Source organism: Carassius gibelio, chromosome B15 (assembly GCF_023724105.1).
Source record: "Carassius gibelio isolate Cgi1373 ecotype wild population from Czech Republic chromosome B15, carGib1.2-hapl.c, whole genome shotgun sequence".
In the NCBI taxonomy this organism is placed as follows: Eukaryota; Metazoa; Chordata; class Actinopteri; order Cypriniformes; family Cyprinidae; genus Carassius; species Carassius gibelio.
Window position 1 is genome coordinate 12,382,915 of NC_068410.1, and position 25,305 is coordinate 12,408,219.

The 25,305-nt window shown below is 37.6% G+C and overlaps 2 protein-coding genes across 3 annotated transcripts in view; both read left to right on the forward strand.

The window, feature by feature from the left end:
* The window catches only part of mettl16 (methyltransferase 16, N6-methyladenosin), a 28,284-nt gene extending 26,206 nt beyond the window's left edge, over positions 1-2,078 (forward strand). For both annotated transcript variants that reach the window (XM_052576827.1, XM_052576828.1), the window contains exons 9-10: positions 226-399; positions 1,410-2,078. In XM_052576827.1, the coding sequence (XP_052432787.1) occupies positions 226-399; positions 1,410-1,916 (681 nt within the window). In that variant the 3' untranslated portion in view covers positions 1,917-2,078. The remainder of the gene's footprint in view (positions 1-225; positions 400-1,409) is intronic.
* A 2,427-nt stretch (positions 2,079-4,505) lies between these two features.
* mnta (MAX network transcriptional repressor a) lies at positions 4,506-23,666 on the forward strand. Its single transcript, XM_052576308.1, has 6 exons — positions 4,506-4,813; positions 10,354-10,924; positions 11,076-11,117; positions 11,863-11,974; positions 21,879-22,071; positions 22,769-23,666. Exons 1-6 carry the CDS (start codon positions 4,741-4,743, stop codon positions 23,482-23,484), a joined length of 1,707 nt encoding a protein of 568 aa, XP_052432268.1. The 5' UTR covers positions 4,506-4,740; the 3' UTR covers positions 23,485-23,666.
* The last annotated feature ends 1,639 nt before the right edge of the window (positions 23,667-25,305 follow it).

Sequence of the window (25,305 nt, forward strand, 5' to 3'; positions counted from 1 at the left end):
GGGTTTCATTGAACCCATTGAAGGCCAAGGTGATCATTGTGTTTTGCTGCCCTCTATTGACCACCTTTGCTAAAACATTAAGAACTACTGAGATCAGTGATTTAAATTGATCTCCTTGTTCTGTAACAAACGTCTATTCATGTAAGAAAACTGTATTTCTATGTAAGCTGACATGTAAACACTCTAAAGTTAACAAAAACAAATTTCCTTCTAAATCTCTCTCAGTCTCCCCCCTGTAAGAAGCGTAAGCTGGAGAAAGCCCGTAAGCCCCTCACCTTCACTGTCCTGAAGCCCACCGTGGCAGAGCTCCAGACACAGGCGCCCAGCATCGGTTGCACCGACCCCAGCCCCACAGAGAGTGTGTCTGCCTGGCTGGAGAAGATCCTCACAGACCTGAAGGTAAATGGATAGGATTTATTTTCAGACATCAGTGTGTTTCCATTTATTTTATAAGGGATAAGTGGTATGTTCAGTACAAAAAAAATGCACTGTTTGTCATATACCTTCTACGATTTTGGCACAGTGAGTGAAGAAGCATGCAAAACACCCATAGACTTAGCATTGTGTCCAGCTTTGACGGGTCATAGCTCCGAGTAAGAATTTCATAGAAACATGTGGGTCACCACACTTGAAAAAGCTTGCAAGCTGTGTGAGACCATACCTCGCAGTGGGGTAGAAGTTGTACCTCTGGGGCACAAGAGCCCCCCAAAATTGCACCATAGACATACTATGGTGAAGGAAATGTGTGCACTGTTTTCCCACTATAGGAATTTAGCATTGAACATAACTCTTGATCACAGTGTCACAGAGACATGGCAGGGGCTCATTGCACTCCACCAAACAATCAGTTCTGCAGGATCAGCGTGAAGCTTTTAAGCCACTCCCTAACAACTAAAAAGAGTACCCTAGCAACCATTTGGCACGACCTACATCTCTGGATGAGAATATCGTATAGACATGTGGTTTGGCTCTTTTGACTAATGCTAACAACTACATGTGAATAATTAGCTAAGTGCTAAAACATGTTAAATGATATATTTTTTTTTATGCGGAAAAAAAGGACCCAACTAATTGCCCTGTACCGAGTTTTGACATGGCAAGCACCACTCACATTTTCTTCAGAAAATGTACACATCTAGTTGTTGTTGTTGTTGTTGTTATTATACTTTAATATAATATTACCATTATTGATAATAACAACCGTAATGGTTTCTATCATTATTTTAAGATATGCTTATTATTAATATTATTATTTGTATTATTAATAAATAAATTAACAAAAAAAGAAATATTGCTGTTATTATTAGTTGTGTTGTTGTTATTATCTGTTCCGCAGCGACTTGCTGTAGGCTTAATGTGGCCAATGGCTGATACAAATGTTATAGAAACATTAAACTTCTCATCTTCAGGTGCTTCATAAGCGGGTTCCTTGTGGAGAGGCGGAGCTCAGCCTCTTCCTGACAGCAGTGGAGAACACCTGGATCCATGTGCGGCAGAAGAGACGAGAACAGGGCCGACATCTCCGAGAGCTCCCTAGAGCACAACCCACCTCCACCTGCAGCACGGATGCCTCCGCTCCATCTGTCCCTGACACAGACGCTCCAACACCGGCACCAGAGGAACCCACAGCAGAGGGCAGCAACGCCAAAGAGAGGAACGAGCGGCGAGAACCAGAGAAAGGTGCTGACGTAACAATGGAGTCCCCCACCGAACCAAAGCAGGCGGCCGCTGGCAGTCCTCAAAACCCAGAGACGGGACAGCACTTTCTCTTCAAGTGCCTGGTGAACGTGAAGCAGGAAGAGAACGATGTGGTGGTGGAGATGCATTGGGTGGAAGGGCAGAATAAAGATCTAATGAACCAGCTCTGCACTTGTTTGAAGAACTCTCTCTTTCGACAGGCAGCCAAACCTACCTAACAGCACACGGGCTTCGTTCAGCTTTCCTCCCCACACACTCTCCACAGTGCTGTGAAACATACAACTGGTAAAGCTGCACATTAAACACAGATGTTTTATTAGCCACTGATCGATGTTGTGATCAGAATTTTTATTAAGTTTGTAATAAACTATTTTAAATAATCTTTGTTGTTAGTTTTTTTTGTCACTTTGGTTAAATGCACACTAATAAATCAATTTGGTCATACTTGATTTTAAGGTCCGATTCTCGATATTAACAAACCAATAACTATTACTTTTGTCTGGTAGTTGTTTAATTTATGTATTGGGTAGGATTAGGGATGTAGAATAAGGTCATGCAGAATACGTGCTTAATAATTATTAATAAATAGCCAATATGTTAATAATAGGCATGCTAATAAATAACAAAGTAAAAAAATAGTAGATTTATTGATAGTATAGATTAATAGTAGATTAATTGTAGATTTGAATGCTTGCCAATTATATATTATAATATTATCACAATTTTCTTAAGGTTGTAATGAACAGACAGATCTGTTGAATTATTGAAAATGAAGGGCATGGATTTGGTCTAAACATCTGTCACTGATTATGACTCAATTCTGTTTTTTCATCAGAAGTTGTTTGATATTTTGATAAGACATTTTGAGGTCCAAAATTTTGCTAAAAATGAAACCTACACAGATGAATTGATCGCAGTGAGATCTGTAATCTGCAATTTTTTTTTTTTTTTTTTTTTTTTTTTTTTTTTTGTAGGCCTATGCTTTCATTTTATGATCAACTTTTTAGATTTTTTTTTTTTACTTTAATTTTCTACAGAACAACGTGCTTTGATTAAAAAAAAAATGCATTTCTCTTAAGTTTTATTAAAATTTGAATCAAATATAAAAATGATTAACAATTTGAACAATTTGAAATGATTTGAACAATTTGTCCTGATTTTAGCTAACCAAAACCCAGGTTGATTTAAGGGCAATAGCTTTCTGCATTTATAGATGTTGGACAAAGGTTGTCCTCATATATTTCTTAGACATAAAATGTTTGGAAAGCCAAATAACTCTATAATAGGTTGTGTTCCTTTGCATTTCCTGTGTCTGGAATGCCTTTTTGGTCGTTTCACAGGAAGTCTGAGTTAGTATAAACGTCCTGAGAGGAGCATGCCTTCATAACAGGAAGCAGCGACCGCTGCAGCAGTTACTGAGAGGACCACGAGCAGATAACGTGCACTAGGAGTCACGTGAAGCTTTCCAGGGTAAACAAGCTCTTACTCTAATTGCCCCAGGAGCCGCTGAACCAGGAGCATATTCACCGTTTCCATGCATGTGAGAGTCATATGAAATTCTAAGGGTAGAGAAGGTTTATGAGTGTGTTTGCTTACCCTTTGCTTTGACCTTCTCAAGTGATTAAAAGGAAATGAAGAATGACTTGACGTGCACAGCAGTCAACCACAAAAGCAACAGGATTTTAGTTCTCATGTGGAAGGCTGTTTCTTCTATCAGATAGACATAAACAGACATTTTCCGCTGTTTTTGTATTGTTTTTCCCTTTGAATGAAATCCGATACATTGGTTTGAATATATGTGCAGAAATATATATGCAATGAATGCAATGTAACATTCAAAATGTTCTGTCTTCTCTCTGTCACCATCTCTTCAAGACTCCCTACTGTCCTGCAGTACACTGTCTAAGCGGGTACCATGGATACAGTCACATGACTCGTCCTTTATTCAGTCGGCACATGTATCACTAAAAAGAAAGATTCTGTGGTACTTTGATAGGATCTCGGGTGAAACCGGGCAGCAGAGTGAACTGGTGTTTATTGCTCAAAATGATGGTTTACTGCCATTAATGTGGTTAATATATTTCTATATAAAAAAAAAAGTTGTGCATATCTGGTCACAGTGAATGGTTCGTTTTATTAATTAATGTAATTATGCAGTAGTGCAGAAGGCTAAATACATTGTTAAAAATAACTTTTACTTTACGTACTTAATTCTTTCGGTTTTGCTGTAAAACAGTGTGTGTTGTCGAACATAAATATGCACACACTTACACACGTGTGTTATTTTTCAGAAATATTTTACATCTGTCAGAGAAATGTGTTTCGGTTTGTGGTGACAGAGCTCTTTGATGTTACTGCGCACTGTTTCTCGATACTCGTTGTCTGTTTAAATAGTGACTGACTGAATCAGAAACAGCACCACAGGTCGACTTGCTTGGTTACATTTTCGTTTTTAGTTGGCGTACAGGCGCAGAAAGACACCCATGTGAGCAGATACCATGCCTTGTGTCCCGCGTTCCTATTGGCTGCTCTAATCTCATGTTTTATTAATCAACTAGAGGCGAGTTTTGTGTAGGTGTATTGCGTAAAACATGGATCTGACGTTTATATTTTAAGCGTTCTGCTTCGGTCTTTATAAGGAACTTCGAAGAAAACTTGTACTACACGTATTACTGAACTTACGTCAGTGTGTTTTTTTTATCGTAATTCGTCGAATATACGCGGTTATTGAAACACGGCCATCTCCGTGTTTTGAAAGACCAGCATGTGTGGGCGGGGCGTTGATCCAGGGGGCGGAGCCCAGCTGTCTGTACAATGGTCTGATATGTTGACTGAATAACCCGCCATCTTGTTGTGACTCCTGTACGTGCGTGGAAGAGTGACTTCAAGGGGGATCCAGTCACGTCTTTCCTTTTATTTTATTATTATTTTTTTATAGACGAGAAGATTGGATCCCGAGCATAAGTATTTGAATCTGTCTAATTAGCATTTTTATTCATTTTATTTTCTCCAATCGTTTTTGGACCATAACAAGAAACAGAGATGAGTATCGAGACGCTTTTAGAGGCGGCGAAGTTTTTGGAATTGCAAGCCCTGCAACAACAGAAAGCACGTGGTAAGAAAATAAAAATATTGGCACATACACCTTTATGACAGACAGAGGGTCACTTTAATGAGTCAGTGTTGTTCTCTTATGTAGTAGCCGGTTAATATGGGGCATTGTTACACGGGATGTCACAAGCGACGTGATGGCAGGAATCAGTGTAACATTAGTGCTTGACATGAAATATGTTGTAATACGCCAAAAATACCAAGAGTGTATGCAAAACCGCAGTATAGTATGCTTACGATTACTTTATAAGATACTAGTACATTTGTGTATTACGGATAGTGACAGTCATGAATTAAAATGCAGAGATTGTAAGCTTATCCGCTTTGACTGTTAGGATATTTCGTGACTGAATACTTCATTGCAGTATCGCTGTAGGAAAACATACCTGATGGTTTTAAGGGCGGTGGCTTAACAAGTACGTGCGCGAGAGCCAGTTCAGTTGCGCTTTACATAATGACCCAAGTATCACATTACGCGGCTCGTATTTGCACCCTTTCTTTAGAAGTGAATTGATGAAATATTTTATTGAATTTTCTTAGAGTGTTTTTAGCGCAATAGTGTACGGTTTATTTATTTATTACTATTGTTTTATCTCCCGCGCTGCATGCGTCTACTGGCGCTTTTCTGAAGCCTCGGTGACGTGTCCGCCTCAGCCACGCCCCTCAAAGTGTCTCGGTGACGTGTCTGTCATAACCACGCCCTCATGTAAGATCCGCGTGGACCGAGCCCTCCCCCTTCTCTCCATGTGCGCGCCAGCCGCTGCTCTGTGCAGGGAGGGGGTTTACAACCAGAGGGAAAGTAGGACATTAACCCCCTGCTTGCTTTTCTAAAATGTACTGCAGTTATATAACGCACTCCTGCAGTTTTGGATCATCGTGGTGCCATGACAAACATTACTGGAAGAGTGACATTCTCGGGAAGAATTTACATGATAAGCTTGTTGACTATGTGGGTCACGCAATCAGTTTAGATATTGATAGGTCTACATCAAATAATCAACTTTTTGAGGATAAATAGAATTAACAGTTTGAATATAAAAAATCATAAAAACATTATTATGTTTAGCAACTGATCATATAATCGTTTTATCGCGTTATTTTAATATGTAATTACAAAGATTCAGAAGGAAGTTCTATTCATTATTAAATACAATACTTTTTCCATGAAGTTGACATGAAAAATTGTTTACTTTTCCAAACAATTGATTAGTTGATTTTTGTTTGTAGATGATTATAGATATAAAATAGAAATCAAATGTATTCTGAAATGAAATTTATTTTTGAATTTGCTAACTGTATACTTGATTTTTTTTCTTTTTTAGCTTTTTTTTTTTTTTGTTCTGTTCAATGTATTCTCATTATTCTCATTATTTTACAACCCAGCCTAAGCTTGTGATGGAAATCTTCTCGATCAGTTTCACTTCTGTGTATTTCACCACAGCTGACCGTAATTCTACTCAGCTTGCAGTTTGTAATGCTGTGCTGTAAATTGCAGTGCATGCTGGTGGACAGTCATTTCCTGTATGCAGTTACACCTTTGCCCTCTATAGCTGTTAAAAAGTACACCAAAATGCTTAATACAGTCAGGTGTTGTCCAGACAAATTATGCTTAAAAAAGCTCCTGAGAGCTAATCTTCTCTGGTCTGGCACAATTAGAAGCATTGAAAGAAAAGTGGAACCTTGATATGCGTTTATGAATGTGGGAGGGTTTTTTTTCTCTTTTACTTAAATTATATCAATAATGTATCATTAATCAGCTGTTAGCACAGCTCCTGTGTCAGGAAATCAAGTGTTTTAAAGGGACAGAGCAGTCACATTTTACTTGAAAGGCCTGCTGGTTCGTGTGTATTGTGCTTCCTTGTGTTTTCTGGTAATTGTTTGTTTGGTTCCATAGGAACTAGACATGCACCTCTTTTCAGCAGGAGGAAGCGTATGCTGTTCAAATAGCATAGTGGTGACTGGTAGGGGTGGATTGCTGCTCTGTGATTGGCTGAGATTAGGTTGGAGCGCTTTCACCACCCCCTTCACTGACACACACACACACATGAACGATAAGAATGCCTTTCTTAAAAGTCTCATTATCCTCTGAGCACACATGATTTGATGCTGTCTGGCTTTTCACCCTAATGAGATTCATGATGTGCCAGGCGCACACACACCTGTGTCTTTTTCAGTTTATCTAGGGCACTTCGTATACCTGTGACCTCTTTACCTCCCTGGGCGTTAAGAGGATTCTTTTGAAACTTGTGGCATTGGGTTGTGCAGTGATTAATTTTTAGATATTTTGATTGCTATTAATTGTCTGATATGAAGCAGAGCTTTCTTCAGTGCTATGTTCATAATACATTTTAAGCTTTTTGACCAGTTGGGGTTGTGATACATGGCCTGGGTGAGTGCTAAAATAGTTGGAATAATAAAAGCAGTAATGTAAGGGACATACAGAAAGCTTCTGGAATGACTTGACTTGGATTAACCATAAAACGGCTGATCAGGATAATTCACCTTCAACCCCACAACAGCGAGCTAATATCTAAATGCACTTTAGCTGAGCAAAGCCTAAGAGTTTATCAGGTGAATTCAGTGTTAATGCGATTTATACTGTTTTATCTAAAGACAGAGTGTCACTAAATGAAATGAAACAAAAATTTGTGTTTGATTTACTTTTTAAGACTTTTATTCAGTAAGTAGGCATTCAATTATCATTTTAAAAGTGATAAAGACTTCAGTTCTTTTGAATTCTATTCCTTTTTCTGTTCATCAAAGAATCCAGATTTTATTATTATTATTATTATTATTATTATTATAGTTTCCACAAAAATATTAAACACTGATAATACTAAGTGCTTTCTGAGCAGCAAATCGGCATATCAGAATGATTTCTGAAAGATCATGTGACACTGAAGACTGGAGTAATGATGCTGAAAATTCAGCTTTGTAATTACGGGAATAAATTGCATTTCAAAACACAAATAAATTAGAAAACAGTTGTTTTAACTTGTAATAATAATTCAAAATATTTTTGGTACTAACCCCGAACTTTTAATTTGTTTTATATATATATATATATATATATATATATATATATATATATATATATATATATATATATATATATATATATATATAATATATTTTTATTTTTTTTTATTTTTTTTTATTTTTTTATTGATTCTATGTTTTATTGATATGTTTTTATTTTTTTATTCTACCATTAAGATGCTGCTTAAACAAACACCGTAGCATTGAATATGCCACAGTATGTGTGTTTTTCAGGAAAATCAACCTATGAATGGGTTACTTTTAGTTGCCTTTGTTTGCATGATTAAAGGGATACTCCATTAATTCCCATAAAAGCTATGTTCGTCTTCAGAACACAATTTAAGATATTTTGGATGAAAACTGGTAGGCTTGTGACTGTCCCAAATAAATAACAGTGTCAAGGTCATGAAAAGTATGAAAGATGTCGTCAGAATAGTCCATCTGCCATCAGTGGTTCAACCGTAACGTTATGAAGCGACGAAGAATACGTTTTGTACATGAAGAAAACAAAAATAATGACTTGATTCAATAATTCCTCTTCTCTGTGTCTCTCAAGATCACCGTAGTGCCATTTTGCCAAATCTGAGCAGTACGCAGGTGGCGTATGCTCTTCTGTGTCAGCTGCGCCACAAGGAAAAATTTTTTATGTGTATTTACGCTTTGGTTTGAAAGCAAACAATGCATCAGCGCAGCGCGGCTAACATAGAAGAGCATACGCCATCTGTGTACTGCTCAGCTTTGGCAAAATGGCCTTACGCTGATTTTGAGAGAGACCGTGGAAAGGAATTGTTGAATAAACTCATTAATTTAGATTTCTTTGTGTACAAAAGGTATTCTCGTTGCTTCATAACATTACGGTTGAATCACTGATGGCAGATGGACTATTCTGACAATGTTTTTCATACTTTCCTGGATCTTGACACTGTTATTTATTTGTGGTGGAGTAACCCTTTAAACTCAGGAGAACGTTTAACTAAAAAAAAAGTGGGATTTAATGTTTTTCAGCCTGAATTCAGTCTGTAACCAATTCTTTCACTTAAAATAGATGTAGCTTCCTTAATTTCTTTACTATTGAATAGCAGTGGAAGTCCTTTAATGCATTGCGTGCTGAAGCTTTAGTTCTCCTCTCTGAGTCAAAAAGCAGTTTGCGTGTCTCCAGTGTCTCTACTATTTCTTAAACGGTGTTAACTCGAGTGCAGCAGCATGTATAATTGATGCTGAAGGTTTGATGGAGGTTCGGGAGGTCGTCGTGTGGTGTTTTGGAGCACCCCTAATTAAAGAAGGGAGTGTTGTATTTGGGGGATGAGCATCGTGTTTCCATTTAGGCCAGAGAAACTTTAGCCTGAAGCCTGTACACCACGTGCTGCTCTAACAGTGGAATCTCTATCCTCCACTCTTAACCAGTAACACTTATTTATCTGTACCCACACAAAAGCTCCTTTAATAGAGTTCACTCTGAGCGTGATATAATCTCAGGCTGGCTTGTTCACCCATACTGATTTGTGGCTGCCCTGTCCCCAGTTTAGATGAGATCACGTCATATGTTTAAGGTCAGAGGTTACCTGCAGTGTCCAACATATAGTTCAGTCTTCTACATTTCCTTCCAAACTGGTTACTAGATAACAATAAGAGAGACTGCAGACAGATAGGACATCCTTTTTTTTATCTTTTATGCCTGTTTTGGATGTTAGGTTGACTGAAAATGTATAGACTATTTTAAATTAAATAATTAAGAATAGTATAATTATTACCATCAGATTTCTGTTATCATTTGGTTCATCCATCTGGTTATCTGCTGATACAGTACTTCTTTATTTTCTGGTATCACTAGCTTGATATTGACACTTTTGTTATTAACTAAATTTAATAGTAAAATAAAATTAAAAAAAATTCATTTTGGTGCTTGAACTTGAGTTAATATGATTACTAAAACCGGAATTTATAAGAAATTAATGATAAATAGAAATATAAAAAAGCCATTAAAAATGACAAAAGGACATAACAAAATCACTAAAACGTATATTTAAATTATATGAAAACAGAAAGTATCAAAATGAAAACAAAATCTAAATATAATAGGAAATGAACATAATTTTTCATTCTCCTTTGACCTATTTTTATATAGATTACTTGTCATGTGACACTTATCTAATCTTTCAAAACAATTTTATAAGTCTGATAAATGTAATCTTAAAAGCAAACCTTAAAATGAATATCCATTTCTTACAGTGCTTAATGTTGTGGCACCTAAATTTAAATACCAATTCCTTAAATTTTTTATTGTTTGATTTTAATTTTATTTAGACAAGATAGTATATCATTTTAGAATTCATTCATTGGTTATCGGTTATAGCATGAAAATAACTGGTATATAATTCTTGATCTTTTAATATTGATGCATTACATATAAATGTTTATCATGTTAATGTCAATATGGGCCATTAATGATCAAGTTGGTTCTGAATTTAGATAATACATTTTTTTATTTTTTATTTCTTTCGACAGAAGAGAATGAGCTTCAGGAAAGACGGCGCCGTGAGCAAGAGGCGGATAAGCGGAGAGCAGAAGTTACCTCTTACACTCAGCCCATTCAAATGAACCATGTGACCTGGGTGGAGGAGTCCGTCCTTGATCATCGCCATATACCTACCCCGGCCCAGGCTCCTCCCCCTCCCCCTCCCCCTCCCCCCACCATGCCCATCACTGTCATCCCAATCTCAGTGGTGTCCTCCACTCCACCTGCTCTGCCCCTGCCCCCGACCACAGCTCTCAGCCCACTGGAAGCGCCCCCCCTCACGCCACCCAGAAAAGACGCCCACTCGCTGCCAAACCAGCAGGCACTGCACCAGCGGCCCCTCATCTCGTCTCAGGTGAAGGCAGAGCCCACGTCACTGTCTCCATCCAGTGGCACCAAACCAGCCCAGCAGCTCCAGACCTACCCGGGCCCCATCATCACAGCTTCCCAGCATGCACTTCTCCCTCAGCCTGGACCTCCTTCAGCCCAATCCAGCCCTGCGATCAGAGGCAGCCCGCCTATTGACCACCGTAACTTGGATGGCAAGAAAAGACCTGGAGGGTGAGTCAAGACGTGAAGCTGTTATTTATCACTATGTTAAACACTGAATAAGACCGAATCACGTGAAAGCTTTTATTGTTGGTTTTAAGGCAGCAAATTTGTATTATGTTTGAGAGCTAACTATTAAAGACCATGTGACCTGTGTTTACAGGGCAGGAACGAGAGAAGTGCACAATAAGCTTGAAAAAAACAGGTAGGGTTATCTTTGCTGCTGGTTTACTGAACTTAATTGTCTTTCACCAGTGTTTTTAAACATACAGGGTCATGCATGTATACCATCGTTTAAATGTTTAGAGTCAGTAGCATCTGTCTTTTATGTGTGCAAAGGCTGAATTAATTCAATCAACATACAGTTATGACAGTAATATTTTGATTTATTATTACAAATTAAAATACCTGTTTTCTATTTAATATATATATTTTTTATAAAAAAAAATTCTTTGTAATTGCAAAGCTGAATTTTCAGCAGCCTTCAGTGTCACATGACCATACACAAATTAAATTAAATTAAATGTATGCATTTAGCAGATGCTTAAAAGCGACTTACAGTGCGTTCAGGCTATCAGTTTTTACCTATCATGTGTTCTCGGGGAATCGAACCCCCAACCTTGCGCTAGCTTGCTTGCTAACGCAACGCTCTACCAGTTGAGCTACAGGAACACTATATACAAATCTTTTTAATATGCTGAAATGGTGCTAAAGAAGCATTTCTTATTATTATCAAATGTTGAAAATAGTTGTGGTGCTTAATATTTTTGTGGAAACCTTGATACATTTACTAAGGATTCTTTGATGGATAAAAAGTTAAAAAGAATAGCATTTAAGTGAAATGGAAATCTTTTGTAGAACAACGGTATTAATGCCTTTTAATATTACTTTTGATCAATTTAACTTCCAGTTTAACTTTTCTGTAATTATAAATGATCTCCTTTTCTCAGACGTGCTCACTTAAAGGAGTGTTTCGAGACCCTGAAGAAGAACATCCCTAATGTTGATGAAAAGAAGACCTCCAATCTGAGTGTTCTGAGAAGTGCTTTGAGATTCATTCAGGTAAGCGCTGATAAATCTTCATTGACATGTTCACTGTCTGCTGTCCATCTGTGTCTCGACTCATATCATCAGACTTTGACTAGAAGTGTGTTTACACACGTAAACAGTATGAGAGCGGGAGGGAAACCACACTATGATGCAGTCTTCAGTTTGTTAGTTACAGTTCTTTCATCTGTTTTGATTGATCTAAAGCTGTGAGATTAAAGATCTCTGATCGAGTTTATTTCCATTTGAGGGAAAATGGATAGTTGCTCTCCTGCAGTGTGAGCAGAGCACCTTCTCTTCATCTGATTAAACCAGTGCCTCATTCACACATGCACACACCTACAGCAAGGCCCTTTAGGAGAAGAAATAGAAATCCAATCAAATGAAAGGATTTGATTTAGCCGAGGCACAAGACAACGTTCAGGAAAATAGGGCAGTGTGGAAACCGAACTCGTGTCACTTTATCCGCAAAGCCGCCCCCCCCCCCCCCAACACACCCCTGCTTGCCATTGGTGAATTTGACATAGGAACCCAGCCCACCCATTATGACTCTTTCCCGCTCTCTGCTGCCTGTTGCTCAACCAGGCTTAAGGTGTATTTATTTAAAGCACATGGCCTGTTGAAAACAACCAGCCATTTGCTAGGATTTTTCCAGAATGTGATCTGTACACTGGGAGGTTGAAGACTTTTGAGGATGAATTTGTATTGAATTTGAGGATCTGTTGTTTTTAGAAAATCTCTTGTTCTAAGATTTTTGTTATTAGTACTGTGAAGTCAATATCAATTAGAATTAACATAATTGAAGCACTACTTAAAGTGCTAATAAATTTCTGCTCAGTAATAATAATAATTCACTAATTAATTTACAGAAAAATAATAAATGCCTAATTTTACATTTAACTGTTTTGCAGGATTTGCAGGAAAAAAAGTCTTTTTTTAACCATTTTGTTTACGCTTAGTCTCAGAATGAACTTATTCAACAAAACTAATACATTTAAATAACTTAATTCGTAATTTAATAGTAATACTATTTTTAAAGGAGTTTAATGAATTACTAATTATTTTTTTAACTAGTTTTTTTTACATTTACAGTCCATTTACTGTCATTTACATCTATTAAAGGGCTTATAGGACATTGCTGAAAATAAGATTATTTGGTGTAATGCAATGTGTTTATGCGGTTTAAGGTTGAAAAAACACATTATTTTCCATATGATGTACGTTATTATTTCTCCTCTATGCCACGCCTTTCTGAAACGCGTAGATTTTTACAAAGCTCAAAGCTTCTGAAAAAGTGAGGTGTGCTCTGATTGGCTTGCTATCCAGTGCTTTGTGATTGAAAGCTTGTGTCGGAAATGTAACACCCCTTAACATACTGCGGATGCCGTCTCCTGGCACAACAAGACTCAGTCCAGCTGCTCGGCTCATGCACATCCCATCATCAGTTCTCTTATAGCAGTTCAGTCAATGTACTGTTAGGTGTAACTGAATATATTGGTTTATTTCACAACAGAGGGAGTGTAAGGCACGTTCATAAACCGAATAACCTAAGTAATTTGTGAATTAGTGCGTACTGGAGATCCATTTCAAACGATTCAGTTCAATTTAGTGAACTGGTTCGACTGGTTCAGTGAGAAGATCCGGTTAATAGAACAATTTGTTCACGATCCGGACATCACTAAATAGACAAAAACTAGACAATAATAATAACACTAGACGAAACTAATAAAACCCATTACAAATGAGACAATCGTTGGATCCAGTGGGGACATAATTACTGATTATAATGACTTGTATTGTCTTATTACGCATTGCGTTGCTTTGCGTATCGTGCCGCATTATCATAAAACCATGTCTGCATTTGTGATCGGAGAAACGGCAAACACTGCTCTACTCTACACTGCTCTAAACTCACGTTTGAATCCTCATTGGCAAATTATTTAAATATAAAAAATGTACTTAGGCTGACTCAGAAGAGCCAGACTGTCCTTGCAAAGTTGGAACTGCCTCACTTTATCAGTTTATAGAACAGCCTTTGTGTCCCAGTCTTCATCCTCTATAAAATACTGAACAGTGTTGTAAATGATATTTAAACACAGATCTCTAGTTGTGTCCTCTTTTAAAAGACCAAACAAAGTAGTTTCACTTTCACAACGAACCACACAGTGTCTCCACTACATGGCGCCGGCAGCAACAGCGAGAATAATAGTTACGTCTTCTTTCTTTGCGTGAACGGTTTTATGTAAATTTTCCCACACAGTGACATAGAGATGTGGGGGTGTGTTTGAACAAGGCATTTTAGGAGGGTGTGGTTGACTCTTAACTTTGATAAAGAACATCTCTTTGGATTTGAGACTTTAGTCTTTGCAACTTTACAGATCTTCTTCATGCACCAAGAGCTTGTAACACTCCAAAGATAAATGAAAAACATGAAATCGCATCATAGGACCCCTTTAAAATTAATGAGACTTCCCTGAATTTAAGAGGACATTAGGAGTGTTCCGAATGCTTTTATAGCTCACTGTTACAATGTGAAAAAAACAGAAATCTAGCAAGTTTGTAATAGTGCCTCAACTAGTAAAATATGTTAAATTAGTAGCATGGCTAGTTTTAGTTAATCACTCCAGATGTATTATTATTAATGACACTAAATAATTGCTGTCTTTGAATGTTTTTTTTTGAAGGAAGCTCGTGTTTATATTTTATTGAATGTTCACAGAAAAGCCAGTCAGTCAGTGATTTGAGCTGTTTCTCAGCCAGTACCTCTCCCTCTAACTTTCTGTTTTGTTGTGTTCCTGCTAAAAGATTAGTGTGTGCCTGTTCCTGCAGGTCACGTGGCTTCTCTCTTAATGATTAGTGTTGTGTTTTGCATGGCACAGCGTGTGTTCAGGCCGTCCGCTGGGCCATGGCACGCGCGCCTCACCTCCACGAGTCTGCCTCTGCATGCACTCCGGTTCATGGCCCCTCCCACTCTCCCCTCACTGACCAATCAGCTCCTGCCAGAACTGAATAAGAGGATTGTTCAAAGAGATTACTCTTCATTTTATCTTCATGGCACCTGATTCACATATTCCTGTGACGTCATGCCAAATCTGCTTTTTGACTTCCAAAGTGAAGTAACTGATTAGTGATTCATCGACAATGCTTATAATAATATACCTGTGTTGTTACTGTTGTCAAAAACAGAAAAGAATACAGTGAAAGTGCATTAACAAACAATACATTTGTAAATGTTTTATAAGTATTTTTCATGGTTAATTCATTTTAAATAATGTAGTTAACTAATGTCAATAAATGAAAACCTGTTATAAAGCGTAGCTATTAAATTCGTTAAAAACAGTATTAAAATGATGATTTTTAAAGAAAATTACAAATCTTGCCTTGGCAACTATCTGAAAAAAGCTCAATTCAAATAATTCAAGAATTACTAAAATAATATTGATATAATACTAAAATACACACTGTTACATGTTAATACTAAAAACTACACTAACATACTGTTACTCTGCGGAAAGTATAAAAGCCATTTCTTTAATTTCTCTTAATATTCAGAAATATTTGCTTGTGGAAAATCTTGAGGAACTAGTCACACTACAGTCCCTGTGCTTTTGACTTGCGCTTCATATTACTTAAAACTGTTGATTTCAAATGCACAAAAGCGCTATTAAATTGCTCATGCTAAACTGGCCTCATAATACTTTACACATTGTAAACTGTGGATTACGGTGACTGCTGCTTTAAATGTTATCCTACGAGTCTCAGGAGTTTCCCTGTTCTGTGTAGTAGCTCAGAGCTCCTCCTCTGTTTCTCCCTCCCTCCTTCTCCCTCTCTGGCGTTCATCATGTTCCCTGCCGCGGCCACATGAGCAGCGAGCACATGGCTAGACAGAGCCGCGTGACGTCACCCCCCTGTGACAGCCCCCTCCAGCTGTTGTTCCTGCCGCAGCACGACAGACTCGTCGAGCTCGATCTTATTTTAGCCACATCCCTGAAACCTCCGCATTAAGTGCTGCATGCCTTTTATTTAAGAAACCTTGCAGGACCTGTTTTGCTTAGCCGTGCACTGTTCCAGTGACTGATGCATTGTTTAATCCAGATAATTGTATCGAGATTTTTTTGGGGGGATGGTTTGTAGTGGATTGGGAAATCTACAAGGTCAGTTTTTGTCATCGACACAATGTTTTGATGTAGTTGCATAAAGTAAATGCATATTAAAAAAATATGTTGCTCTGGTGTCACAGTAGGATTGTGACTGATGAGCAAAACCTGAATGAATCTTTTGAGATCCACCTGATTCATTTCCTGTCTTTGTGTAGCAGTGCGTGTCAGCACTGTAGTAAGGTTAGTTGGGTCATCTATATCATGCCATCCAGGAACTAGTGGTTTTTCCTTGTGGGATTAGATCACATGATTCTTATGCATGCTAAAAGGCTTGTTTGTCTCGTACAAACCACTGCAATTTCTATGTAGCTGATTCAACGAGTATCATTTGGTAAATGTCAGCCTCATCCTGGCTGACAGACATTTCTACATGTCTAATTTTGGTCTGTCCAAATGAGTCGCACCATCTGTAGATCATTTGCTTTAAATGGAAAATTCTGTTATTGTCTATCCATCCTCATTGACTGTTCAAAGTTAGTGTCTAGCAAAATGGCAAAGCTGCACTTTCTCAAAACAACAGTCTGTCCAGTGGCAGTTATAAAATACTAATTCTGACCCAATGTATATATCACTGTTAAAGAACAGCTAATTTTTTATATATATACATTTCTATACAAGTCTATAATTATTTGGTCAAAATCTTCTTATCTTTTTTTTTCATTTGTCTAGCAGCTTGCTGAGTTGAGTAGGTTTGACATTTGACAGCCTTGTGTAATTTAATCAAACCCAAACTTTGTTTTTGTCACATCAAGTGTCAAAAGAAATAATGTTGCTTGATCTATCTCCGTCCCTCAACAAATGTACACCACACTACAAGACTTCCTCTTTAGCATCACAACAAAATCAGAGACCAAGTCAGATTTATAGCTGTGCTTGAACTGACCAAGTTACCAAACACCTTAAATTGGAGTCATGGGATATCCTTTACTGCGTGCATGTTTTTGAGGAAGAGCGTGGCTGCAACGTGGCTCTCTTTCTCTCCCTTTTTTTTCCTGCAGATCTGAGTCTGTAAGCGCAGGCCATCCAAACACTGCATGCGAGTTCATTTTTAACTCCTACAAATCCATCATGAGCATGCACACTTGTGTATACATAAACATGACGACACGTTCGCATGTGTGCAGTCAGGGGGCGGGGCTTCAGTGAGTAACCGATGATAGCAAACCGATGGGGGAGGGTGAGGTCATGCGCTTGGCTTGTGAGAAACAGACTGCAAAAGCTAATTAAAGCCACTATCAGTTCATCCCTCAAGTCGGCCCTGAGTTTGAGAGCTGCTGTCAAAACCATTTTGATTCCTTGAAATAAACTGAAATAAAATAAAAAACATAATCTAGTTTCAACTTTTTTCTTAATGAAATTTTAAACTGAAAGCTAAAGCTTAATGCAAAAATGATTTGAATATATTAATGTTAACAATAGAATACCAAATTAACACGGTTGTTTTAGCCATTATGAGCTGAAGATGGAGGGAGGGAGTGAAGGGGCCCCAGTCTGCGGATCAGGAGTTCAGTGGGTTTGGGTGTTTGTGGAGCAGGCCGTCCTGTTTGTGTGTGTGTGTGTGTGTGTGTGTGACTAATAGAGGCAGGCATGCACAGCTGTGGGCTGGAGCTGTGCCTGATTCAGCACACAGACCAGAGAGCTGTCAGCGTGCCTCATCAGTGGTGGGAGGTGGGGGTCAATGGGGGCCTGGTGGAGACCGCCAGCAAGGAATGGAGGAAGGAGGGCACGCTTGTAAAAAAGACCAGGGACTGCTCTTGTGTAACTGTCGTTTATATGGGTTGCAGATGTAATGTCAGGAAACACTCGCACTGAGATTCATGTTTAGATTTGTGTGGTGGTCGAAATGTGGTCTGGTATTGCTAGTACCTTTGGCTGTTAACTTGATAAGTGTTTCGCATCATAGCTGTTACTAGATGATGTGTGTCGGGCACAACTGGAATGCTGTATTCAACCAATCAGCATCTAGAATTTTTCTTTCAACTGGAGGTTTGTTTGTAATTGGCTCTTTGATTAGCTCCACCCCGTTTGGTTAGTGTTACTTACTCAGCTGAGTTTTGCAGAACATCCAAATAGAAACAAACTGCTTGGTTATTATTAAAATCTGCTCACAATATGGTAAAAACGGTCGGCTGGAATGATGGATTATGATGGATTATGTTATCTGATGTTTTTTTTTAAAGACATTGTTAAATTATTCAGCAAAGATTTGGGGGGGGGAAGAAAAGACCGTAATCCTGTATTAATACACTGTTATTATAGTGACCTGGGGACAATGCTCGCCCATATTTTCCACAAAAAAAAATGTCATGCATTTCTGAATGCAAATATGACTTTGGGTTTTGTATATTAGTGCTGATTAACTGTGATTAATTGCATCCAAAATAAAAGTTTTTCTGTACATAATATACATATGTACTATGTATATTTGTTGTATGTATATATAAATACACACACATACATGTATATATTTAAGAAAAAAAATAGTGCTGTCAAATGATTAATCCCATCCAAAATAAGTTTTTGTTTACATAATATGTGGGTATACTGTGTGTATTTATTATGTATATATAAATACAAACACATGCATGAATGATTATGAAAATGTTATGTTTATATATTAAATATATTTATATAGAATAAAATAATATAATAATATTAATGTATATACATGTAAATATGATCTAAATATATACTTAATATATACATAATAAACACAGTACACTTACATATATTACGTAAACAAAAACTTTTTATTTTATTAAGTTTACATTAAATGATGTTCTTTTGAACTTTATATAATTATATTGTGTTATTTATATTTAATTATTAAGCAAATTAAGCAAAAAAAAAATTCAACATTGATCATAATAATAAGAAATATTTCTTGGGCACCAATCATCATCAGAATGATTTCTGAAGGATCGTGTGACACTGAAGACTGGAGAAATGATGCTGAAAATTCAGCTCTTATCACCACAGGAATACATTACATTTTAAAATATACCACAAAAGCAAACACTTATATTAAACTGAAATAATAATACTTCTTATATTCAAGAAATCATACAAACCCTAAACTTTGAACAATAGGTAGAGTATACTGTATATTAAAAAAAGAGCAAATATTTGAATAAGAAAACATCAGATGGCTTTGGTCTGTAATGTTAGGCCTAAAATAAAGGCAGGACTAAGTAAAGGATCAAGTGAGGTCACACGTCTTTCTAAAGATTGTATGCTGCTATCTGCTCTGATTCATTCTGTTAGAGCACACCAGAACTATGTATGGAGCTGCTGAAAGCTGCTCAATCACACCAGAGCAGACCACACATGCTCACACCGTCACATTCTGCTGCCTGCTCACCGTACCTGTTACCACAGCAACCGTTTTCAGCTGTTGCCTTGACAACGCTCGAGTACTCCACCGTCTGATTTGCTGAGACAAAGATGCTGACACCTCTGAGAGGCGAAAGGCCACTCTGTGCTTCGGAAAGGAAGTGGCCCAGTGTCCTGTTATTATTCACGAGAGCGCAGCAGAAGCAGAGACCTGATCGACCCCGAGTCCTCCTTTATCTACACACACCTGTACACACATCACATGACTGGCCTGGATCTTTTTTCCACGCTGTTGTTATTTCTTCAGGGCTGTGCTTGTCCAGCGCACGTGGTCTTGTGTGATACATGCATCCATTGTCATTGCTCATTGTTTGAGGGTTAGTGTATCTGTAGTGGGTTTCTTTAAATATATTTTATATGCTGTGATTTTTTTATTTTTTTATTTAAAGAAATGGCCATTTAAATAAATGTTTATGACATTTTCAGTGACTTAATTAAGTGATTAATCTGCATCATCACTGATTTATTTTAAAGCCTCAGCATTCAGACGTCAGGCTTGTCATTTAGATATATTGTATTTATTTAAAATATATTATTGTTGATATTATTAAAATGTGTATAATTGTAATATTTTTTTATAATATTTTTTTCTTATTTATTATTATTAATACACTGAGTATGATTGTTTATAATTATTATTATTTTAATAAATAAATGTATAAGTATATTCCAAAATATTGTGAATGTATTTGTAAAATATTCTTTTAAAATAATAACAATATATTTATTATATTTATAATGTTATTGTAATAGGTTTTGTTTCTTGTCAGACATATTACTGATAACATGAATTATTATTATTATTGCTGTTGTTTTATACAATATTTAATCTATAATAAAATATGTAAAATGTATTTCTAAATGTATTTTTGTGATTATTACATCCTTTATTAGATATTTTAAAAAAGTGTGAACATACACCAACAGACACATTGTTTTGTGAAAATTTTACATATTGTAAAAATACATGGTGTATTTATTTTTTATATTAAAAATAAAAATTTACAAATATATAAAATTGTTATTACTACTACTACTTTAAAGTCTCTATTCCCCTGTCAGATATATTGCTGAGCATCATGGTTTTTAGTTTTGTGCACAGACCCTTTAATCTCTCTCGATCCATCCTCTTAAGGGCCTTAGCTGCTGTTGTGTCCTCATTGCCTGTTTGTTTCTCATGCGTCTGCTGACAGTGCAGGGAAACTGGGACGCTTCTGCCCAGCCCAGTGTGTGCCGTGTCTCGCCCACTGTCCCTCCCTTCTTTCTCTTATCTGTGTGTGTGTGTGTGTGTGTGTGTGTGTGTGTGTGTGGAGTTTCGTGTTTCTCTGATCTACAGTTTACATCATGCTTGTGAAGTTGGATCAGTATCTGTGTGTTTTTGTGGGTAGGTAGAGATGCAGTCGTATTTAGCACGCTCACACTACCCAGATGTCCACTTGTGATTGGCCGAGCTCGTGTGTCATGGGCTCCTCCCACTGGTTTCTCAGCGTGTGCACTCGTGCACAGCAACTGAATGCTTTCCCAGAAGTGGGAGGTGCTGTGATGCCTTGGGTACTCCACGCGTTTGTGTGAGTAAGAGAGTGTGGCATTAGCAGGGTTAAAAACAGACCGTGGGGGAGGTGTGCGTGGGCCGAGGCATCCAGGAAGAAGCAGAAACTGACATAAATAATAAAAAGCATTAATAAAAGCAGCCTTGACAGTGCTCTGTCAAGATATTTTTGATCATCATCACAAAAATAAACCATAACATGATGTCCAGTTATTTTGTAAATAGTTGTTAGAAGGATATAATTGACAAGTGTATATATGTACTGACATATAAAGTCTAAAGTTACATTATGATGATTATTTTATATATAAAGAAAGATATAAATGATGCATATAAATACATATATTGGATTTTAAAAAATCTTATCTTAAGTTATTTATCTTGTAATGATAGTATGCCTCTTTTTACCCAATATACCCATATCTATAATCATATCATATCAAATTTTTTATTATACAATTCATTTTTTATGGACTAGTTAGTGAATGTTTATCTACGGTATAACACATCTTCCTCTAATTTCAGTTCTTTCTCATCCAGCTGTTTATGTCTCTTACTGGTTTCTTGGGTTCTTTTGTTTTGCTTTAGCTGGACTTTCTTCATCATAGATGGGGTATTAAAGAAAAAGCCAAACACGTCTAAGTGCATGTGAATGCTAGTCTTGTAAATTTCTTTTCTGCTTTTTGCTGCACTGCAAAATGACATTTCATTGTTACAGCTGTGTCTTTTTGCTGACTATAGACTTTAAGTGCACCCTGCCAGCTCTTGGTGCATGTGGAAAATGCTCCCTTATTTATTTCTCTGTTTCTCCACATAGACTCTGAAGAGGAAGGAGAAGGACTACGAGCATGAGATGGAGCGTTTGGCGCGGGAGAAGATCGCCTTGCAGCAGAGACTGGCCGAGCTCAAGAACGAGCTGAGTCAGCAGTTGGACGTGATTGAGATTGACCGTGTTCTTCGACAGACTGTCCAGCCAGACGATGACCAGGCCTCTACCTCCACTGCCTCAGGTTAGTCCCGCAGAAGACCTCGTGCTAACTGACAGCATGCTTTTTGACAGAGCTTAAAAAGTCCCTGAAATCACTTGATACATTTTTGTCCTGAGATTTTTAAGTTTAAGTTTAAATTTGGTTAAAATGTAAAAGAGAGTCAGTAGGGATTCATTGGTCAAATGTTTTATTGCATAACACTACTATTCAAAAGTTTAGGGTCGGTAAGATTTTTTTATATATATATATATATATATATATATATAAAATGAATACTATTCAGTAAAAGCATTTATGCTACAAAAGATTTCCATTTCGAAATGAAACCTCAGAAAATCCTGTGGGATGAAATGAACCACAAAGCATTTTATATGTATCATGGTTTCCACAAGATTATTATATTATATTTTATTTATTTGTATTATAAGAATACAAATTTGTATTATAATTTGTATTATAAGAAATGTTTCTTAAGCAACAAATCAGCATATTATTTAAAAGTAATATATGAAAGAAAGAAAGGAAGAAAAGAAATAAAATAATAATATTCCACTGTATTTTTAAGCAGATGCAGCCTTATTGCCTTAATGATCATAATACACTTTACATTAGCATTAAAAAAAATCCTACCCAACCCAAACTTTTACGCAAAGCCACCGATGGTTTTTAACTTAATCCATTAATAGTTTCTGACCATTTTTTGTTGTTGTCACAACAGAAGGTGAAGATAACATTGATGAAGATACTGAAGACGAGACGCCCATCGCCTTACCCAAAGTGCCTGCTGCGCTTCAGCCAGATTTAAAGAAGTCTCATCCTGTGTCATCCCTCATAACACAGCACATCCACATCCCTCACAAACCATTGAAGACTTTACCCCCCATTCCCTCAGCTCAGCTCTCCCCCATCGCTGCCTCCGCTCCGATCACAACCCCAGCATCGGCTCCTGCCGCCCAGGTGGTGACCCCACACACACTACCTCCAGCCCAGACCCATATAGTGACCGCGGCCAGCCTGCAGCCTTCCGTCATCGCCCACGCGGGATCGACGTCACATGCCTCCGTCATCCAAGCGGTCAACCGCGTGATCCAGCCGGGCTCCAAGCATGTGACCCACATCGCTCCTTCCTCCTCGAGCTCGGTGCAGCTGGCCCCAGGACCTCAACCCATTAGCCACATCACTGTCACCCATCTTCCGGCAATCTACCCACAGCCTGTCACAGTCACACAGCCAGCGGTCATGAGCCACATCGCCCAAACGCTCTCTCACAGCCAGATGAACGGCACTTCAGTGACCAACGCGCAAGCCAAGCAAACGCCGGTGGGTGCTCAGATGGTTACCCATCACCCTCAACTGGTGGGCCAGACTGTCCTCAACCCCGTCACAATGGTGACCATGCCCTCCTTTCCAGTCAGCACGCTAAAGCTGGCCTGAAGCGCTGACAAACGGACACCCAGAGAGAGTATAGACACTTATAGACTGCAGCACTGCGTTCAAACGAACTAAAGGACTCAGTACATTCCAAATGAAAAGAAAGTATATATATACACAACGCAAAGAAATTTATTGAATGTCTACTATATAATGATATATATATAATAAAAGACAAAAAGAGATGTTTTATCTTTATGTGTGGGCAAAGGCAAAGTCTAAAGTGCTTGTGTGCTGCTCAGTGTGTTTTAGGCTGTAGTGGAGTGTGTTATGATGAAACCGTGGTGCGATCCCAGCCTAGATTGACTCTCAGCCAGCCTGATATGTGTGACTACTAGTTTAAATGACTAAATGAAAAGGCAGCCCCCATAATACCTCACTCTAACTCCTCAACTAACAGCACACCTCATGTGAATGCTCTTCTCAGCTCCCGCTAGACCGGGTTTCATGTACTGTGTCGATTCCTGAACCGGTTCTCGAAGTCCCTGCAGTTCTTAAAGAGAGAGTTTGTCGTTCAAACCTGCATGACTTTCCTTTTTCTGCAGAACACAGACTGTTTTTGTCAGTACAATAAAAGTCAGTGGGGTTCAAAACCAAATAGACCCTGGTGACTTTCATTGTCAGGAAAAAAGAAAGAACTTCAAAATAGCTTCTTTTTGTGTTCTGCGGGATAAAGAAAATCGTAACAGTCTGGAATGGCTTGATGAGTGAATAATTATTTTTTTTTTTTTGCTTTAAAATCAATTTACCCGGTCAGTTTGGTGTCATATTTTACCACTATAGTTGATGCAAGATGTAGCATCATCATTACACTGGATAAATGATTTTCTTAATATTTTTTAAGTTTAATTTCAAATATTTATAAATTCTTAAAGCAAGATCGATTTACTTGAGAAGGAAAATTAATCAAAATATTAAATGTACCAAAATTTAGTGTGCTTATGCTTTAAACAAGAAAAAAAAAGTGGGGTAAGTAAAATCTTGTTTCCCTTCCAATAAAGCTTCTTTCTTGCCTCGCAGAAGCATAAACTCGTTGAACTTGAAAACAAAACTTAATGTATCAAGCCATTTTGTTTTGCTATTGTATAAATATTTTGATTTAAAAAGTGAGGGTTTTACTGGAAATCAAGACAAATACTAAGAAAATAATTTTTGCAGCGTAAAATAGTCAGTCATGAAGTTGACACCATGACAGCAGGAGCATATGGGAGATGTTTCTATTAGAAAATGTATTTTTACGGAGTTTACATGATTTGTCTGTAGCGCTCTAGCTGGCATAGACGCTATCGTTGAGTCACGTGAGTCATGGGAATCTGACAGGAGTGCCTTTAACGTTGTCAATCTGGAGTCCTGTTCAATGCTGCACAGACGCCCCCTATTGTTCTTTTGCCGCACCTGCACTCTTAAGTTATTCACTAACAAAGCCACCTACAGTACTTCAATCCAGCTCAGTGGTGTATGAACCATATTAAATAGCCATTCGTTTGCAACAGCGCAAACATTGTTCTGGATGTCATTGCGAATGTATTCCAACACATTCAATGCCTTCATCTTGCCACTGGTGATAAATGTTGGATATTATATGTGCAGGAAATAACTGCATGGTTATTTAGTCATGTAGCAGAGTATTAAAGTTACATGCATTTGTGTGTTTGTGTGGTGAATGCATTTCTCAGAGGCTTTTAATGGTTTAGTGACTAATAATGTTGCAATTGTAAGGTGGATCGATGTCACCTCGTGTTCCTTAAATAAAAATCTTTTAGGCTTCAGGAGAGTTGTAAGAGTCTGAGAGATGGTGAAGGATTCCTGGATGGGAAGATGTCT

What these genes read in the sequence shown, in the direction of transcription:
- mnta (XM_052576308.1), top strand. Translation starts at nt 4,741, where the DNA reads ATGAGTATCGAGACGCTTTTAGAGGCGGCGAAGTTTTTGGAATTGCAA. An exon ending in GTGCTTTGAGATTCATTCAG is followed by an intron (nt 11,975 to 21,878) that starts GTAAGCGCTGAT and finishes TTCTCCACATAG; the next exon opens with ACTCTGAAGAGGAAGGAGAA. An exon ending in CTCTACCTCCACTGCCTCAG is followed by an intron (nt 22,072 to 22,768) that starts GTTAGTCCCGCA and finishes TTGTCACAACAG; the next exon opens with AAGGTGAAGATAACATTGAT.